At 45.1% G+C, this 14,554-nt stretch overlaps 2 protein-coding genes across 3 annotated transcripts; one reads left to right on the forward strand and one right to left on the reverse strand.

Annotated features, from left to right (window-relative positions):
- Positions 1 to 37: 37 nt before the first annotated feature.
- pcnx4 (pecanex 4) lies at positions 38 to 8,560 on the forward strand. The gene is made up of 11 exons (XM_083683726.1): positions 38 to 122; positions 830 to 1,582; positions 1,777 to 1,956; positions 2,357 to 2,889; positions 3,108 to 3,208; positions 3,334 to 3,456; positions 3,690 to 4,050; positions 5,898 to 6,001; positions 6,123 to 7,228; positions 7,815 to 8,001; positions 8,308 to 8,560. The coding sequence occupies exons 2-11, from the start codon at positions 885 to 887 to the stop codon at positions 8,557 to 8,559; spliced, it is 3,645 nt and encodes a 1,214-aa protein (XP_083539852.1). The 5' UTR covers positions 38 to 122; positions 830 to 884; the 3' UTR covers position 8,560.
- A 15-nt stretch (positions 8,561 to 8,575) lies between these two features.
- dhrs7 (dehydrogenase/reductase (SDR family) member 7) lies at positions 8,576 to 14,081 on the reverse strand. 2 transcript variants are annotated; one of them, XM_083683728.1, is made up of 7 exons: positions 13,055 to 13,196; positions 12,578 to 12,684; positions 12,292 to 12,364; positions 11,844 to 12,083; positions 11,408 to 11,530; positions 10,946 to 11,161; positions 8,576 to 9,699 (listed from the first exon to the last, which is right to left on the reverse strand). In XM_083683728.1, the coding sequence occupies exons 2-7, from the start codon at positions 12,658 to 12,660 to the stop codon at positions 9,658 to 9,660; spliced, it is 777 nt and encodes a 258-aa protein (XP_083539854.1). In that variant the 5' UTR covers positions 12,661 to 12,684; positions 13,055 to 13,196; the 3' UTR covers positions 8,576 to 9,657. The 2 variants fall into 2 exon arrangements, with proteins under 2 accessions (XP_083539854.1, XP_083539853.1); XM_083683727.1 differs by lacking the exon at positions 12,292 to 12,364 and adding an exon at positions 13,772 to 14,081 and having other exon boundaries at positions 8,578 to 9,699; positions 13,055 to 13,207.
- Between the last annotated feature and the right edge of the window lie 473 nt (positions 14,082 to 14,554).

Here is a 14,554-nt window from a genome sequence, read left to right on the forward strand (position 1 = left end):
ATCACTGTACATCACTCACTGTCAAAAAGAGGGATTGCAAGGGATGTTCGTTACAAACAGCGCTAGCTATAATACTATTAAGGAACAATAAGACAACTGTTCCGAATGATATTCCTTCATAGGTAAGTAATGTTAGCTACTTGACCTGGCTGTGAGACGACTAGCTTGCTAGCTAGCCAGCTAGCGTTAACTTACAGGTCGTCAAATCAGCCTGACAGCTAATGTAAACAAGGCAAATAGCTAGATAGATGGATAAATAAGGTTTGGATACAAATAACAATCCGCCCAACTACAATTTTTTTAGAGTTAAAATCGAAATCAGTGTAGTTATTAGCTAGCGAGCTAGCTTGTATCTTGTTTTCATGGCAACCCTCTCCCCTCCTACTAAAAGGTTGCTTGCTAGCACCTAGCCAACTCACCATTGTTTACACTTCGAATATGGCAAATGGGTCCTAAATACGTTGTATGTGGTTAGCTACTAGCTAATTGACATGACCACCACTTTAATGTGAGAGCTGTGACAAGGCCAGCTAGCTCTCTTTGTTGGTTACTAAGGTACCAGGTTAGAGTTTACCACACTTGTGCAAACACGATGACACAACTTAGCCAGCCAGCAACACAATAGCTGGTTAACTACCGTCTCTATGGAGAGGACATGGTCACCCACTCGTGTTGCACATTTAATTGGGTCTTGCTTCAGTAACCTTTTCCTAAAAATTGTTTTTGTAATTGACTGCGGGTACAGGTACCACAGCAAGCCGAGTTTGTACACTTGCTAGTACATTGTTGCTGCTCAGACTCTCATTCTGTCTCTGATCCTCTCCTGCAGGATGATTGAGAAGTGTACTGCAGCCTCGGGGAGATGACCTGCACCCCCCTCGGGCATGGTAAGGATGGGGCCAGATGTGCCCCTGCTCAATGAATACAAGCAGGAGTTCTTCTGGAAGCGCTTCCCTCAGACGGTATTGGGGGGTCCACGCTTCAAATTGGGCTACTGCGCCCCTCCCTATGTCTATGTCAACCAGGCGGTCTTGTTCTTGACACCATGGCTGTTGGGTGGCATTGGCACGCTGCTGTGCCAGCTGCAGCTGCTCGAGGAGCTCCACGCGGCGGTGCTCTCAGGTATGCTCATGCTGGGGGCAGCAGTGGGTGTCCAGGCCCTGACACTGTATGCTGCCCGGAGGACGGGCACCGTGGAGAGGCTAGGAGTGCCCAACATCCTCGCTGACGAGGAGGAGGTGGAGTTCACCCACTGTGTCGGTCCAGAGACTGTGAGGTTCATCGCGCCCGGGAAGAGATTTGGGCTGAACGTGGTGCTCCACACAGTGCTGGCGGGGGCCCTTTGTGGCTTCGGGACATGGTATGTGCTCCTGGGTAGGTTGACGACACTCTATGGCAGTGTGGGTGTAGCCATGGTGGTCTTCGTCCTGAGCTGGGTGACCCTGTGTATAGCGGAGTACTCCCTCATTGTCAACACAGCCACAGAGACCGCCACATTTCAGGCACAGGACACCTATGAGATCACCCCTCTCACCCGGCCACTCTACATCTTGACCTTTATTGCTGTGGACTTAGCTGATAGGTAAGACACACCAACATGTGTATCCCTTTGACTGTGGTATAACATGTCCAAAAGATATCCAGTGTTTTTGAATTTCAAAACAAAAGCGTTTGAAAAATGCGAAGACATGACAGGATACTTTTTGCTTTGGTTAAATGGGACTGTTGTGATAAGACCCCTTGTTTAGTGCTTTTACAATCCATGCTGACTTACAGGTTTACAGGTCCAGTGCCCGAGCTGCAGCTAACCAGTCAGGTGCTCCATGTGCTGTTTCTCCTCCTACCCCTGCTGTGGGCGCTGGGCATGCTGTCTCCCCTGGACGCCCTCCTCCTGTGGGGCATGGAGCAGGCTCTGGTGTTTGGTTTGGGTGGCTCTCCCATGTCCAGTAACCTCAGGTTATATTTTCTCTCAGCTCCTCCAGTTTTGCTATCCTGGTTTTAGATTGCCATATGCTTTAGCCAATGGCACACCTGTTCATATGTTTCTGTATTTTTGGCATGACAGAAGAGTCTAAGAACTTGCCTAAAGCGCACAGTTTAAACCGGCTGACTGCACAGAGAGACCAAGCTACCAATATTATACGTCAGTTTATTTTACCATATTTAGATGCTGTCTATGATTCTGTGTTAAGAGATCACATGAGACTTATTTTGCGCTGTTGTTGCCTGTCCCTTCTGGGATTCAAAGAACAACCAACCCTTCAGTCATAAATGATAAATGATTCCCTATATTTTGCTACCTGCCATACTGTGTTTCTGGCCTCTGTGACCTCTGACCTCTGTGCTATCTGTTCAGGTTGATGGGGATGTTCGGTGTGTCTGTGGGCATAGCAGTTTGTACTTTTTTCATCCCATCCACTTTGGGCGTGGTCCTCTTCTCCATCTCCATGGGCTTTTTGCTTAGTTTGGACTTCAGCCAGTTGGGGACACTTTGTGGAAGGTCCAAGGGGGCCCATGGTGATAGTGGGTGGCGTAGGGGAGCGCCTCCCCCTCCCTGCTTGTTTGGCTGGAGGCTGGGTTTGAAGGAGCTGCTGCTGTACCTGGGCCTGCTGGCGGGGGCGATGGCTGAAGCAGGCCTTTTACATCACCTCCTCAGTCCAGCCCTGTCCCAGAGCCTGGTCATTGGACCTCAGACCGCTGTCAGTTACCTCCTCATCGTCCTTTTCATCCTATGCTGGGTTCTCAGAGAGATCCAGGGGACCTACGTTTTTGGAGGGGTGTTCCTCAACCCCCTGCACCCAAGAGGAATGGCCAACGTTCAGGTGTTCAAGCAGCGGAGCAGAGGTCTTCATGTCGCTGGGGACATCAGAAGAGTGCTGCTCAATCTGGGTGAGCCCTTTGAATACAGAGCATTGTTATCACATATTATTTAACTGCTGGAGAATTGCTCATCCACAAGCAAAATGATATACTTCAACAAAATATCCTTGACCCTATAAACCAATATCTGACCACAACAAGAGTTATGAGATAAGATATTCCATGAGTATTGAAAATATGCATTTTAACACTGGCTTAGTTGTTAACCCATGTATTGTACTTTTCAGTGTCTCCATTCGCAATGATTGCTTTTCTGGCGATGGACAGCTCTCTCCAGCAGCTCCACACAGCCTCCCTGTGTGTGGGCTTCACCAGGGCCTTCAGAGTGGTAAACAAAGCATGAACACTGATGTACACCTCCTAATTACCACAGCTCTCTAAGGAGCTCACAACCATGAATCCTCAGTCTATCTCGGTGGTGTTGATTTCTGTCATGGCTCTGTTGTTGCACAGGTGTGGCAAAGCTCTGAGGATGCCCTGCTCCAGATGGTGGTGGTGGTGTCGGTTAGACTGGTTGCTGGGGAGACCAGGCTGCCAGGGTGGGACAGCCTGGGCACCGGGGTCCAGCTCCTTCTGGTAACACCACATTTAATGATTTAAAAATCATTAATCATTTGGAAAAATAACTCTTAACAAAGTAAGATATGACAATTAATCAATTCACAGGATTGGTAGCAATGGTATTATGTAATGCATTTATTGACAACTCAAAATCAAACCAGAACTATTGAGTTAGTTGATCATAACTAGCAACCAAGCCGTTACGGGTAATTCTTCCATGTTTCTGTGTCTCTCTGTGCCAACCCCAGGTGGGCCTGCTGAGTGACAGGCTGGTCCAGTTCCTGGCTAAGCTGAAGTTCACCCTGACTGTGCTGGTGACCTCGTGGACAGAGAAGAAACAGAGACGCCAGTCAGCCGGGACGCTCCTGGCTCTTAACGCCTCCCTGAGCCCGCTGCTGCTCGCCGTGGTAGTTCTTTCTGCCCTACTCTCTGCTCCTCTATTGCCCCTCTTCACCCTGCCCATCTTCCTGGTGGGGTTCCCCAGGCCTCAGCGCAGTTGGCCTGGGTCTGTGGGTACCGCTTGCCCCTGTCCAGACTCCATCTACTACCAGCAGATGAGTGGAAGCCTGGCCTGTGCTCTCAGGCACGCCTTTGCCAGGGGATCCCTTGGTTAGTTGTCTTTTTCTGTCTCTCTTTGTTTCTCTCTCTCTCTCTCTCTCTCTCTCTCTGTTTTTCTCTTGCCTTTCTGTTGTCTTGATTCATAATTCATGAGACTGTGTGTGAGAAATGCAGCATACCCTACACTAGATATTCAATGTGTCTGTCAAAACATTTCCTATATGGAAAGCATTTAAAATGCAATTAAATAGTTATGTAACGTTCAAGATTTTACACATTTAGAAATCTAATGGATGTTTTGCACCGCATACTAAAAGAAGTAGAAAACCAGCTTAATTTATTCACTGTGAATAATGTTGAGATGTTTTTGTATATTATTTTAGATAGTTTTAAAGGGGATACTTAGGCTTACAGTATTTTTTCAGTTATCCCTATAGTTCAAGGAGGAAATCCATTAACTTTCCAACCCACAGTGTACAGAACACCAGAGTGCACTTGAGGTGTTAATTGAGCCCTCACAGTGCTCAAGGTGTTGTTTTTTTTACTTACGGTGAATGTTGACTCATAATCGCAGTGACACTGTGAACTTTCAGATGGGTCGAGCAGGGACTGTATGCAGATGAAAAAGCAGGGTGAGGGGAGCCTCTTATGGTTTAATATTAAGAGGAATGTTGTGTGGCTCACTAGAGCCGCCGGCGGTAATGCAAGCTGGATCCAGTTGTGCTTCCCGTGAAGTGACCGGAACAAAATCGCTCTGATCTGTATTCATTACATCCAAATGTTTCCACACCATTAACCTCGTAATACTCTTAAGCCAACCGGAGCCGCTTCTGAAATGTTGTTTCAGTGTTCTATTTGCTGTCAGGAAGGGGGCAAAAAAAAAAAAAAAAAACACAAAAAAACCCAGCAAGTACAAGCTTAATTATTTATGGCTTGATGACTCAAAACAGAAGAAGGAAAAAAAAAAAAAAAACTGCTGTAGTGATGTCATCACTCAGCCTTATTGTTCTCTTGACTAGCTTGGGGTGCCTTCTCTGGGATGTATTATCCAAGCTCAGAGCTCGGTGGGTCTTTTGATGCTCACAGTCTAAAGAGTAGTGTTTGTCGCGTTCTTTTCTTTTTCCCCGTGCCCCCTCTGTGACATTGGAAGCCGTGCATCAGTGAGCATCGAGTAGGAGCGGAGAACGCACAGTGTGTCACTTCCCATCACAAGGCGGCGTCTGTGACTATTCCGAGACGTCGCTATGGGATATGACATTACCCTTGAGCCATGAGAACACTAGTCAAAACTTAAAACAAACGCTACCATTGCTCAGCCACTGTCATTTCACCCATTTCACAATAAACGTCTGTCCTCTCTCCCCTCTGCTGTCCAAAAACGAACGCCCCCTCTCGTAGACATTCCCCAAGTCTACTCCCATAAGAGGAATGAATATTTAGAGACTAATGGAAAGCTGAGGCAGAGAAGGAATTCAATATTTAGATCTCTGTGCAGTCAGCCGGTTTAAACTGTATCATGACCTTCCTGTACAACTGAAATGGTAAGCGTCACCCTGCAGCTCATCCGGCAGCGAAGTTATCTACAGAGTCAGCCGAGAGACTCTTTACTGATGCAAGATGAAAGGGTCGTGTGACCAGGGGGCTCTTATTTATGTATATGTTGTGTTGTATGTAATCCAAGCTTTCCCATCTCATGGCCCCTCGACTAAAACATCTCTCTGACTGCATGTTCTATTTTCATGAATTACTTTGGGATCACTGTTACTATATTGAACCCCATTCCAAGGCTACAAATAGGCTATTAATAGTTGTATGAGGCATAATAGCCTTGCCCGTATGAGAGAGCGAGGCTTTGGGTTATATAAAGTTGAAGGTATATTTTTTCCCTCCCCCTGAAGGTTCTCTGGCCCCTGGCTCCCACTTCCTGGGTCGCTTCCAGGACCGCATGGTGTGGATCATGATCCTTGAGAGAGGATATGGTTACTGCACTGTCAACATCAAGGTACTGATCAATTCACCTTCAGTTTCATGCATGTTCATTTGTTGTTGTGGAATCCTTAATTTGTGATCAACATGCTTTGATAAGCAAAACATATACTTTATGTGCTGTCAATTTGTTTCAGGGTCTTGAGCTGCAGGAGACCTCATGCCACACAGTGGAGGCGAGGCGGGTGGATGAGGTGTTCGAGGGGGCCTTTGAGCGCCCTGAGCGGCTTGGTCTCACCCAGGGGCTTAACCTGCACTGGGGTAATGCCCTCACCCCCTGTGCTGCCCTGCCTGTGCGTGTGTACTCCGATGCCCGCAATGTGCTTTCGGGCATCATTGACTCCCATGACAACTTGAGGAAGCTCCAGGATGACTTTCTGAAGGCACTGGTATGGCTGCTGTTGCGGCACTGCGTTCAGAGGCGCAAAGCGTTCCCCTGGGGAACTGAGGAGGGGGTAGGAGTCGGGGGCAGGAAGTCCCAATCCTCCCAGCTCGCCCAGTCCACTTGCACCCAGCCTGCAGAGACTGTCATGGTGGAGTCGAACGTCTCCTCTCTGAAGTTTATGCGGGACAGTTCAAGCCTGACCTCCTTTGGTGACTGGTCAGATGAGGATGACCTATTTGGGCCTCAGCCGGCCAGGCGGACAGTGGCACTGGTGAGTACGGAGGCCCAGCTGGGACACACAGTGCTCCAGACGGGCCCCTCTCTGCCAGGCTCTGTGGAGATGGACAGTCTGTTTGAGAACATGGCCCTCTCAGCCCTCCGGCCCCTGCAGCCTCTGGGCCTGGGTCTGGGGCTCCCGGCTGTGGACAAAGGCAGGAACGCTGAGGTCCTCCCAGGGTGCCCCAGCACTCTTCCCCATATAAACTTCAACTGTCCCCAGTCAGAGCTGTTCGGCCTGCCTTCTGGATGGAGGACAGCCCCCTTGCTACCGTCCCGTTTACAGCAGCTTCGGCCCCTGTTCCCCGAGGATTGGTTTCGGTTCACGCTCGGACAGTGTGGGCTGGCCTTTCAGGGTGAGGCCTCTGACGATGTGACCAAGGCCCTGAAGGAGGATGAGGCACTGAGGGACCTCCACGCTCAGGTGGCCTTGTCATGCCTCGTCTCCCTAGGGGCGGAGTCTGCCTTCACCAGCCCCAGCTATGTCTACAGGGTCTACTGTGGGGAGGTACCGTGGACCGAGGGGCTGGAATGGCTTTCTGCAAACAAAGAACTTTACCAGCTTGCACATAAGGCTTTCAGGTAAAGGAGATATGGGTGAAACCCTCCATTAGTACTCCCAACACCCAAGGAACATAAATGCCTGTACATCAGATTCAGGATGTTAATCTTCAATGATATTCAGCTTCTCACCATATTCATCTTGATTGAAATAAATGATAATTACAGTTTCATCGACTAATGCTTTAGTTGACAGCTAATTTTGGTCTATTATATCAGACCAAGGACAAGAGGTTAAAGCTAGAGTGAGTGACTTGTAGCCAAGTGAGCAGGAATGGGAATGGCAGTTTGATTTGGAGGTCATCATTTCATTGTTAACTTGTTAAGTACCCTATTACTCCCCCACTCATTGTTTAGGCACAAAAATATAATATCACAGTTAGAAATATAACAGTTCCACATTAGATGAATCAGTAGATTAATCAACTAATAGGAAAACATTTTTGAAATGATTCATCAACGATGATGATGCATTGTCTCTTCTCTGTTTGGTCATTATGTAAAAGGCATGTGCACAATCTCAGGATGACAAGGCTGCCCAATTCAATCAATTGCAGTTAACAGGTTTCCAGGATAACTCAAAACATCTCTGTGCTTTTGCCTGCAGGTACAGTTTTAAGCTGCTGTTTGATCAGGCGAGCCTGGGGCCCATGGATGGTCCAGAGGAGCTGTTCAGCACCTTGGAAGAGTATGAGAGGGACTGGTACATTGGCCTGGTGTCTGAGAGAGGCTGGCAAGACGGTGTCCTTCAGGAGAAACCCTTCCTCTTCTCTCTCGGCCATGACCTTACCATGGTAACTAAACACACCACTACACCTCCATGTTTGTGTTATTACCTTGCTCACAAATATCTCTATGGTAACTTGACACACACCTACATTATACTCTTGATTAACCATTCACCACACATCTGATAAAAAAAACAAAAAAAAAACAGAAGCTAGTCTCTGTTAGTATAGAGTTATTTGTTACCACGGTGGTCCTTTTTGGGGTGTGAGTGAATTTCAGTTAAAATGTAAATATAGCGTTTAGTAATGTACATAAATAGTACCCTAAACATACATAAAAAGTGACCACCTGCTCGTCTCCTCCGTCCGCAGGGCACGTACACGGGGCGGGTGCTCTCCCTGCAGGAGCAGCTGGTGCAGGTGGGCCGTCTGAACGGGGAGGGGGTGCGCGGACAGTGGGCTAACCTGTCCTGGGAGCTGCTGTACGCCACCAACGATGATGAGGAGCGCTACAGCATCCAGGCCCACCCCATCATGCTGAGGAACCTCACAGTCCAGGCAGCTGACCCACCTCTTGGGTACCCCATATACTCCTCCGCCCCACTGCACCTCCCCAGCTTCTGACACACAACCCCTCTCTTCTGATTCCCCCCCCCTCCCCCGTACCCACTTTGCCTTTCATATACCCATCTTGTTACTGAGAAATCCATGCCATACCTGGGAGATTCTTGTGGGGAAAGTGTTGGTCAGACAGAAACAGTGGTTTTATTGATTCAGGAGACACGCCACAGTTCTTATTTGTGCTTTATTGTATTGAGTTACCAAATGTGTGGTACTAGTTCAAATGATGAGATGGGAGCTTTCTGGAACGATACATTACAAGCAACACCTTTGTTCAAAACGAACTTTTTTAATCATTCACATATTCTGGAAAACGTTGCATCACGTGTCACTGATTTTATGTTTTCTGAAGCAGCAAATATTTTGGTTTGGTGTTTTTTTTTTTATCTTTATTTTTTTGCACTTTTGAAATGTGATCAAATACAACCCCCTCCTGCGGACAGCCAACACAATGCTTCCAGTTTCACCTCTTCTGCAGTTGTTTTCCCATAAATTTGGTTCTTGATGTTCCCAAAGGCAAAAAGGGACGTATTTAGTAATTTTATTATCAAGTGTTAAATTGGAGGATGTGCCTTGGGTTCGTCTTTGCAGTTATGTTATGTGGTTAGTAAATACTTTGCTATCCTTTTGTTTACAGTTCACTTGTTTACAGTTTACAACAGAGTCCAATGAATTTAATTTGCCATGGTCTCCTGTACATACTGTTGATTCTGCTGTGATTTGTGTATGGTATGTACTTGTATATATGTGTAATTGTATATACTTATAATAAAATGTTTCCAAAGAAATTTGCCGATGGTACATTTTCTAACTTAAGATAATGTAGGTCAGTACGTACATCACTTCCGAACAACAGCAAAAATCTGACATTGATTTAATGTTCCCAATTTGAAGTCCGCCTGGAAACAAATTCGAATTTCAAAGGTGACAGAACAAGAGCAAAACAAGTGTTTCCATTTCCAGAGCCATCTTCAGCCTTTCAAGCTACCCTAAAATATTTCCCTTTTAGCTAAAAGGAAAGGCCCTGAACCCCCTTTCACTGTCTACCTTAAGCATGGAATGCAGCAATAATTGTTTCGCTCTTCAAAAAAAAAATGCATTTCAGGATGTCTTGGGCTTTGTGAAGTAAGCAGAGTCTGCATCCTGAAAAGAAAGACAACAACGTAATTGTAAGTGTTTCTTACAGATAACAGCACAATGACATCATTTTACACACAGCACTCAAGAAACAACTTCGGCAGGTAAAGTAATGGACTACATCCAGATGATGCACTTAAGCCATGTGTGCAGCATGACATGTAGTGGATAAACATGAAAAATGGCATGCTTGTTGATTTGATTTCTCACCAATTTAAAGTGTAACTTAAATTTCATCTGGACATACTGTTTGTTGACTGACTTGAAGGCTAGAAAAACAGTCAGCATGTTTTCTGTTGACATGTTTACATTTTAGACATTTAGCAGACGCCTTTACCGAAAGCGACTTACAACAAGTACATTTGTCCAAGTCAGTGAATCATCCATACTTCATACACAATCATCATACACAATCAATCACAATCCCAAAAAAATCTATGCTAGCACCAGGGGCCATTGGCAGTCATAATGCTAGAAGAAGGAAGAATAACTTATTTTTTTATTATAATTTTTTATTTATTTACGGTAGAGAAACTGTACATGGGGGTAGTGGGGATGAAGAGGTCTTTAGGAGGGACAGTCAAGATGTAGCTTGAAGAGATGGGTCTTCAGTCTGTCCTCTCTCATTTTCATATGTAAACCACAGCTCTAACATTCCTCCTATACATACCCTATCCAAAGAGCTAGGGCAACATTGTCCGTAATCCTATAACACAAAAATGTCTGTCCAGTCTGACCTTATGTGTGGCCCTCAGCTGTCATAGTCCAGCAGAGGCCACCAGACACACTGGTCAGTCAGTCAGTCAGTCACTGCCGCTGGGAAGCAGTCATGCTCACTGTCATACCCTGGCCACCCCCCCCCTCTTTTATCAGACTGAAGCAAGGTCAGTAACAGCTGAGCCCCCCAGCTGTTAAGAGACAGCTCTAAATAGTGTCTGCCACACTCTGCTTTACTCAAGTATTTTCAGACTGTTCACACGGTTAGTGTCCCCCTATCCCAGGCCTGAAGAGGCAAGGTCAACCTTAAAGAATGTGACAGCAAACGCCACGCATAACCAATGCATTGTCAATGACGACCACTATGTCAGGGTGCCGGTCCACACTAAGAAACTAAGCTGAGCCATGATTCAGGGTCCACCACATCGTATAAGCAAGAGTGTATAGAGTTTGCGTCTTGAAAAAAAAACATCTTTATCATATTTAAGTGATATAATATTGAGATCTATGCTGGGGAAAAGAAGCAGATACACACCAGTCCAGCTTTGAAGTTCTGCACCCTGTTTCTGCCCAGAATGTCAGTGAAGAACCAGGCCCAGGTGGGGGCATACTGCCACACATAGTAGAACAGCAGAAAGGGCTGCTGGGCTATCCACATCTCCTTGACGCCATTCGCCATGCCCACTAAGATGAGACGCACACAGCGACTAGTGGGCATCTTGTGTTGCTGGTCCCCAGCAGTGGACACAGGCTTGGGTAAGGAAGGGACAATAGAGATACACTGTAAGAGACTTGAATATGAAACTCGAAATGTGATGTGTCAGCGCTCAAAATGCATTCACTTTTCATATCATTGTTTTATAACAATATGTTATAAAAGACCAATGGCTTGCCTAATGAATATATTCCTGAGACAACTTGTCAATGTTTCAATTGCAAAAATGTTTTATCTGAATAAAACCTTAATAAACTAACAAAAAGGGACGGAAAAACACACCTTTCCCACGTCCTCTGTGAAAGCGTTCTGGACTATCTGTGACTGTACAGGGCCAGGACATACTGTACTAATGAGTATCTTTGGGTAGTCAGTCAGCTCCGTGCGAAGAGAATTGAAAAACCCCTGTGGACAAAATATAGACAAGGATTTTTTTACTGTGTATTCAGCAGTATAATATGCCATCGTAAAATACACCTTAGCCGCATCCGCCTCTAAGGGACACGTTGTTACCTCAAGATTGAACTAAATGAATTTAGGTCCTCTCCACTGCTTGCATAATTGCTCAGCTAAGGGTGTTTATCGGTGTTGTGCTGTGTTTAACTTGCAGAGTAGGACTCATCTGCCACGGTGACGGGAGCCTGATGGAGATTTCTGTATTGGTGTCTAGGTGGCGTGCAAACAAGCAGAGGGTCAGACGGCCCCTGAGTCACCTCACCTGAAGGGCGTGTTTGCTGGCAGAGTATCCAGTTGATAGGGGTGCCCCGGCGATGCCGGCCACGCTGCTGACGGTCACCACGCTGCCCGTCCCTCGCTGCGTCATGTGAGGCAACACCTGCTTAGTGAGTGAGACTGTGCCCAGGAAGTTGAGGTCCATCAGGCCCTGGTATACATCCACGCTGGTCTCCAAGCACAGAGAACGTTGGCTGCGTCCACCGTTGTTAATCAGGATGTCAATCTGACAGGGCATACAGAAGAGGAGACGGGAACAAAGCAAGCGAGCAGAGACAGATTGTCATGTGAGTCATGTCCAGCCAATTATCTCTTATTTTTCACCTGAATTAATTGGATTCGTGTCAATTCAAAAATGAACTGGGAAATGATATTCAAATTTGACAGTGACAAATTCTGCCAACAGTATAATGACTTCTTATAAGAAAAATCACCTTATAAGACTGAGCTGTATTTGACTTAGCGTTGAATTCCAGTTTCACATTGAGTATGTGTGCATCATGGGATCTGATTGGTAGTAAAAAATAAAAATATAGTCTTTTAAATAAATCCTATTAAGTAAATGCTAAGAGAGTATATCCTATGTGACTAATTCCTAGTAACTTCTTCAACCTTGACTGAACTGGAAATGGCCGGACACCAAGTTAAGATTAATTGAGCTGGCTGAAATAAAAAGAGATTGGGGAAGTTATCAATGATCAAGTGCAGCAGTGGCCTTACATTGCCAAAGTGCTGGATAGCAATTTTCGTTTTTGCCTCGTGGGACGCCTTATCCAGCAAATCGAGTGGAAGAACAAGAACATCCTTATCTTGTAAATTGGAGCACTCTTGAGGAAAGAAAAAATTGAAAACGTTTTTTTGTCACATTTGCCATAAATCACATTTTCTATCGTGAATGCATTGAAGCAGTGGGCTATGTCATTTTTCATTCTACAGAGGGAGAATCAACACAATGATTGCATGGGCGCAAACATATCAACTGCACAATACAATTTAAAAAATGTCATGACACTCATAATTGCAAGATTTAGACCAATTCAGAGACCTACTGTCGCATATTTCAGCAAGCTGATACAGTATATGTATAAAAAGTGATTTTATTGTATGGAGGTAATTCACACCATCCACCACCAACGTGTAACCCACACCTAGCTATGGTGATGTACTTTAGCTATTTTGTGCCAATTCTTCACTCACCCAAACAGCGACGTTTCACCCTATTCAGCTCATCCACACGACGAGCAGATAGAATCAAGCGAGACCCAAATCCAGCCAGTTGGTAAGCCAACTCCTCTCCAATGCCACTTGAGGCTCCTGTGACCCATACCACCAGTCCTTTCAACTTGGTCTCTACGAGACAGGTAAGCAGAGATTAAAATTAGCAGGTGGTATTACTGTTTCCTCCAGACACTGGACCTGAGCAGCAGACATTACAAGTAATTGTAATGTCAAATGTCCCCTATATAACAATGTTATAGTCAAAGAATGTCCCAACCATAAAGAGGGACAGACCACTTTGCTCTTTACCCTTGAGGGCAATCTGATTAAAGCATTTTGCTGACAAGCTCTGAAGTTTGAGAATGAGAGTGCCATAAAACTAACTTTGACCTCTCAAGGTCTCCTTGTGTTTTTGTTCATGTCATTTGTACACTGTCATGAAAGGATCCAATACATGTTTCACTTGTTTACACATTACACATGTTTTAATGTTTACACATTGCACAGTTTGTTCATGTCTTATATAATTTCTATTGAGAAGGCAAATTTCATTTTGCAACGCACAGCATGAAACGGGAAGTGATCAGTCACAACTGTTGTGTTTCTACTGACAGCATATTGTAAATTTTGGATTAGCCTAATCATGCAACCCGGGCACTGGGGTTCTTGGTCAATACAAAATGACAGGTGTGTTACCTGGTTTGCTCCCTAACATGCTTGCCCATAGTAATGTAAAATCAGCGTCCGCGAATATGAAGCGAACAAACTGCACAGCCACATAAAGTGTAATGCCAGTGAGCAGTACGGACGGGACGCACAAATCCATCCTTGATCTATTCCTCTCCAATATGTAGTCTCATTTGCGTACTACAAGACTGCGATGGACATAGGCGCATTGACAGCCCTTTCTTGCAACTGCAGATGACAGCGGTCTAGTCAGAGATTCAGCATGTTCAAATCATTTGTTAGAATCTTGCAACCGGTTTATGTTTGCTGGTGCATCAGAGCTGGATGTAACCCGGAACCGACTATTAATAATCTTAAAACTTCCGGCTACAGTTCACACATAAAAAAACATGATCAAAACCCAACAGAGATGTTACTGAATATTTTGGATGTTCTATATTTTAGAGATAGTTCCAAATTGAAAAGTCAAAGTACAGCTACATCAAAATAATTCACATTCGATACAATACGCAGCTGTAATGATGTAATTAATTAGAGAGATAGTTGGAAAAGAGAGAGAGTTGAAAAATGGAAATGTATTAGAATAATAGGCAGGCACAGTTATGTGTCCACTTTTTACAGCACGTATGCTTTCTTAGACATTGATAGCTTCATATACTGTGTGTATATTTACTATATTGTTTCCCACGCTTTTATATTCCATTAGAATGTTATGAAATAAAAGATTTAGCCTATATATCTGTTTAGTCTATATATCTGTGGTGGACTCTAAACGAATATGTGTGTATTATA

The sequence above is a fragment of the Argentina silus genome (assembly GCF_951799395.1).
Source record: "Argentina silus genome assembly, chromosome: 13".
NCBI lineage: Eukaryota > Metazoa > Chordata > Actinopteri > Argentiniformes > Argentinidae > Argentina > Argentina silus.

Bases quoted from the DNA above. Each gene is read 5' to 3' on its own strand.
- pcnx4 (XM_083683726.1), top strand. From the start codon at position 885: ATGGTAAGGATGGGGCCAGATGTGCCCCTGCTCAATGAATACAAGCAG. The intron at 2,890-3,107 runs GTGAGCCCTTTG...TGTACTTTTCAG, and splicing joins AAGAGTGCTGCTCAATCTGG to TGTCTCCATTCGCAATGATT. The intron at 3,209-3,333 runs GTAAACAAAGCA...GTTGTTGCACAG, and splicing joins TCACCAGGGCCTTCAGAGTG to GTGTGGCAAAGCTCTGAGGA.
- dhrs7 (XM_083683727.1), bottom strand. From the start codon at position 13,901: ATGGATTTGTGCGTCCCGTCCGTACTGCTCACTGGCATTACACTTTAT. The intron at 13,208-13,771 runs GTAACACACCTG...CCTGTCTCGTAG, and splicing joins CATGTTAGGGAGCAAACCAG to AGACCAAGTTGAAAGGACTG. The intron at 11,162-11,407 runs GTGTGTTTTTCC...TCCTTACCCAAG, and splicing joins TCACAGAGGACGTGGGAAAG to CCTGTGTCCACTGCTGGGGA.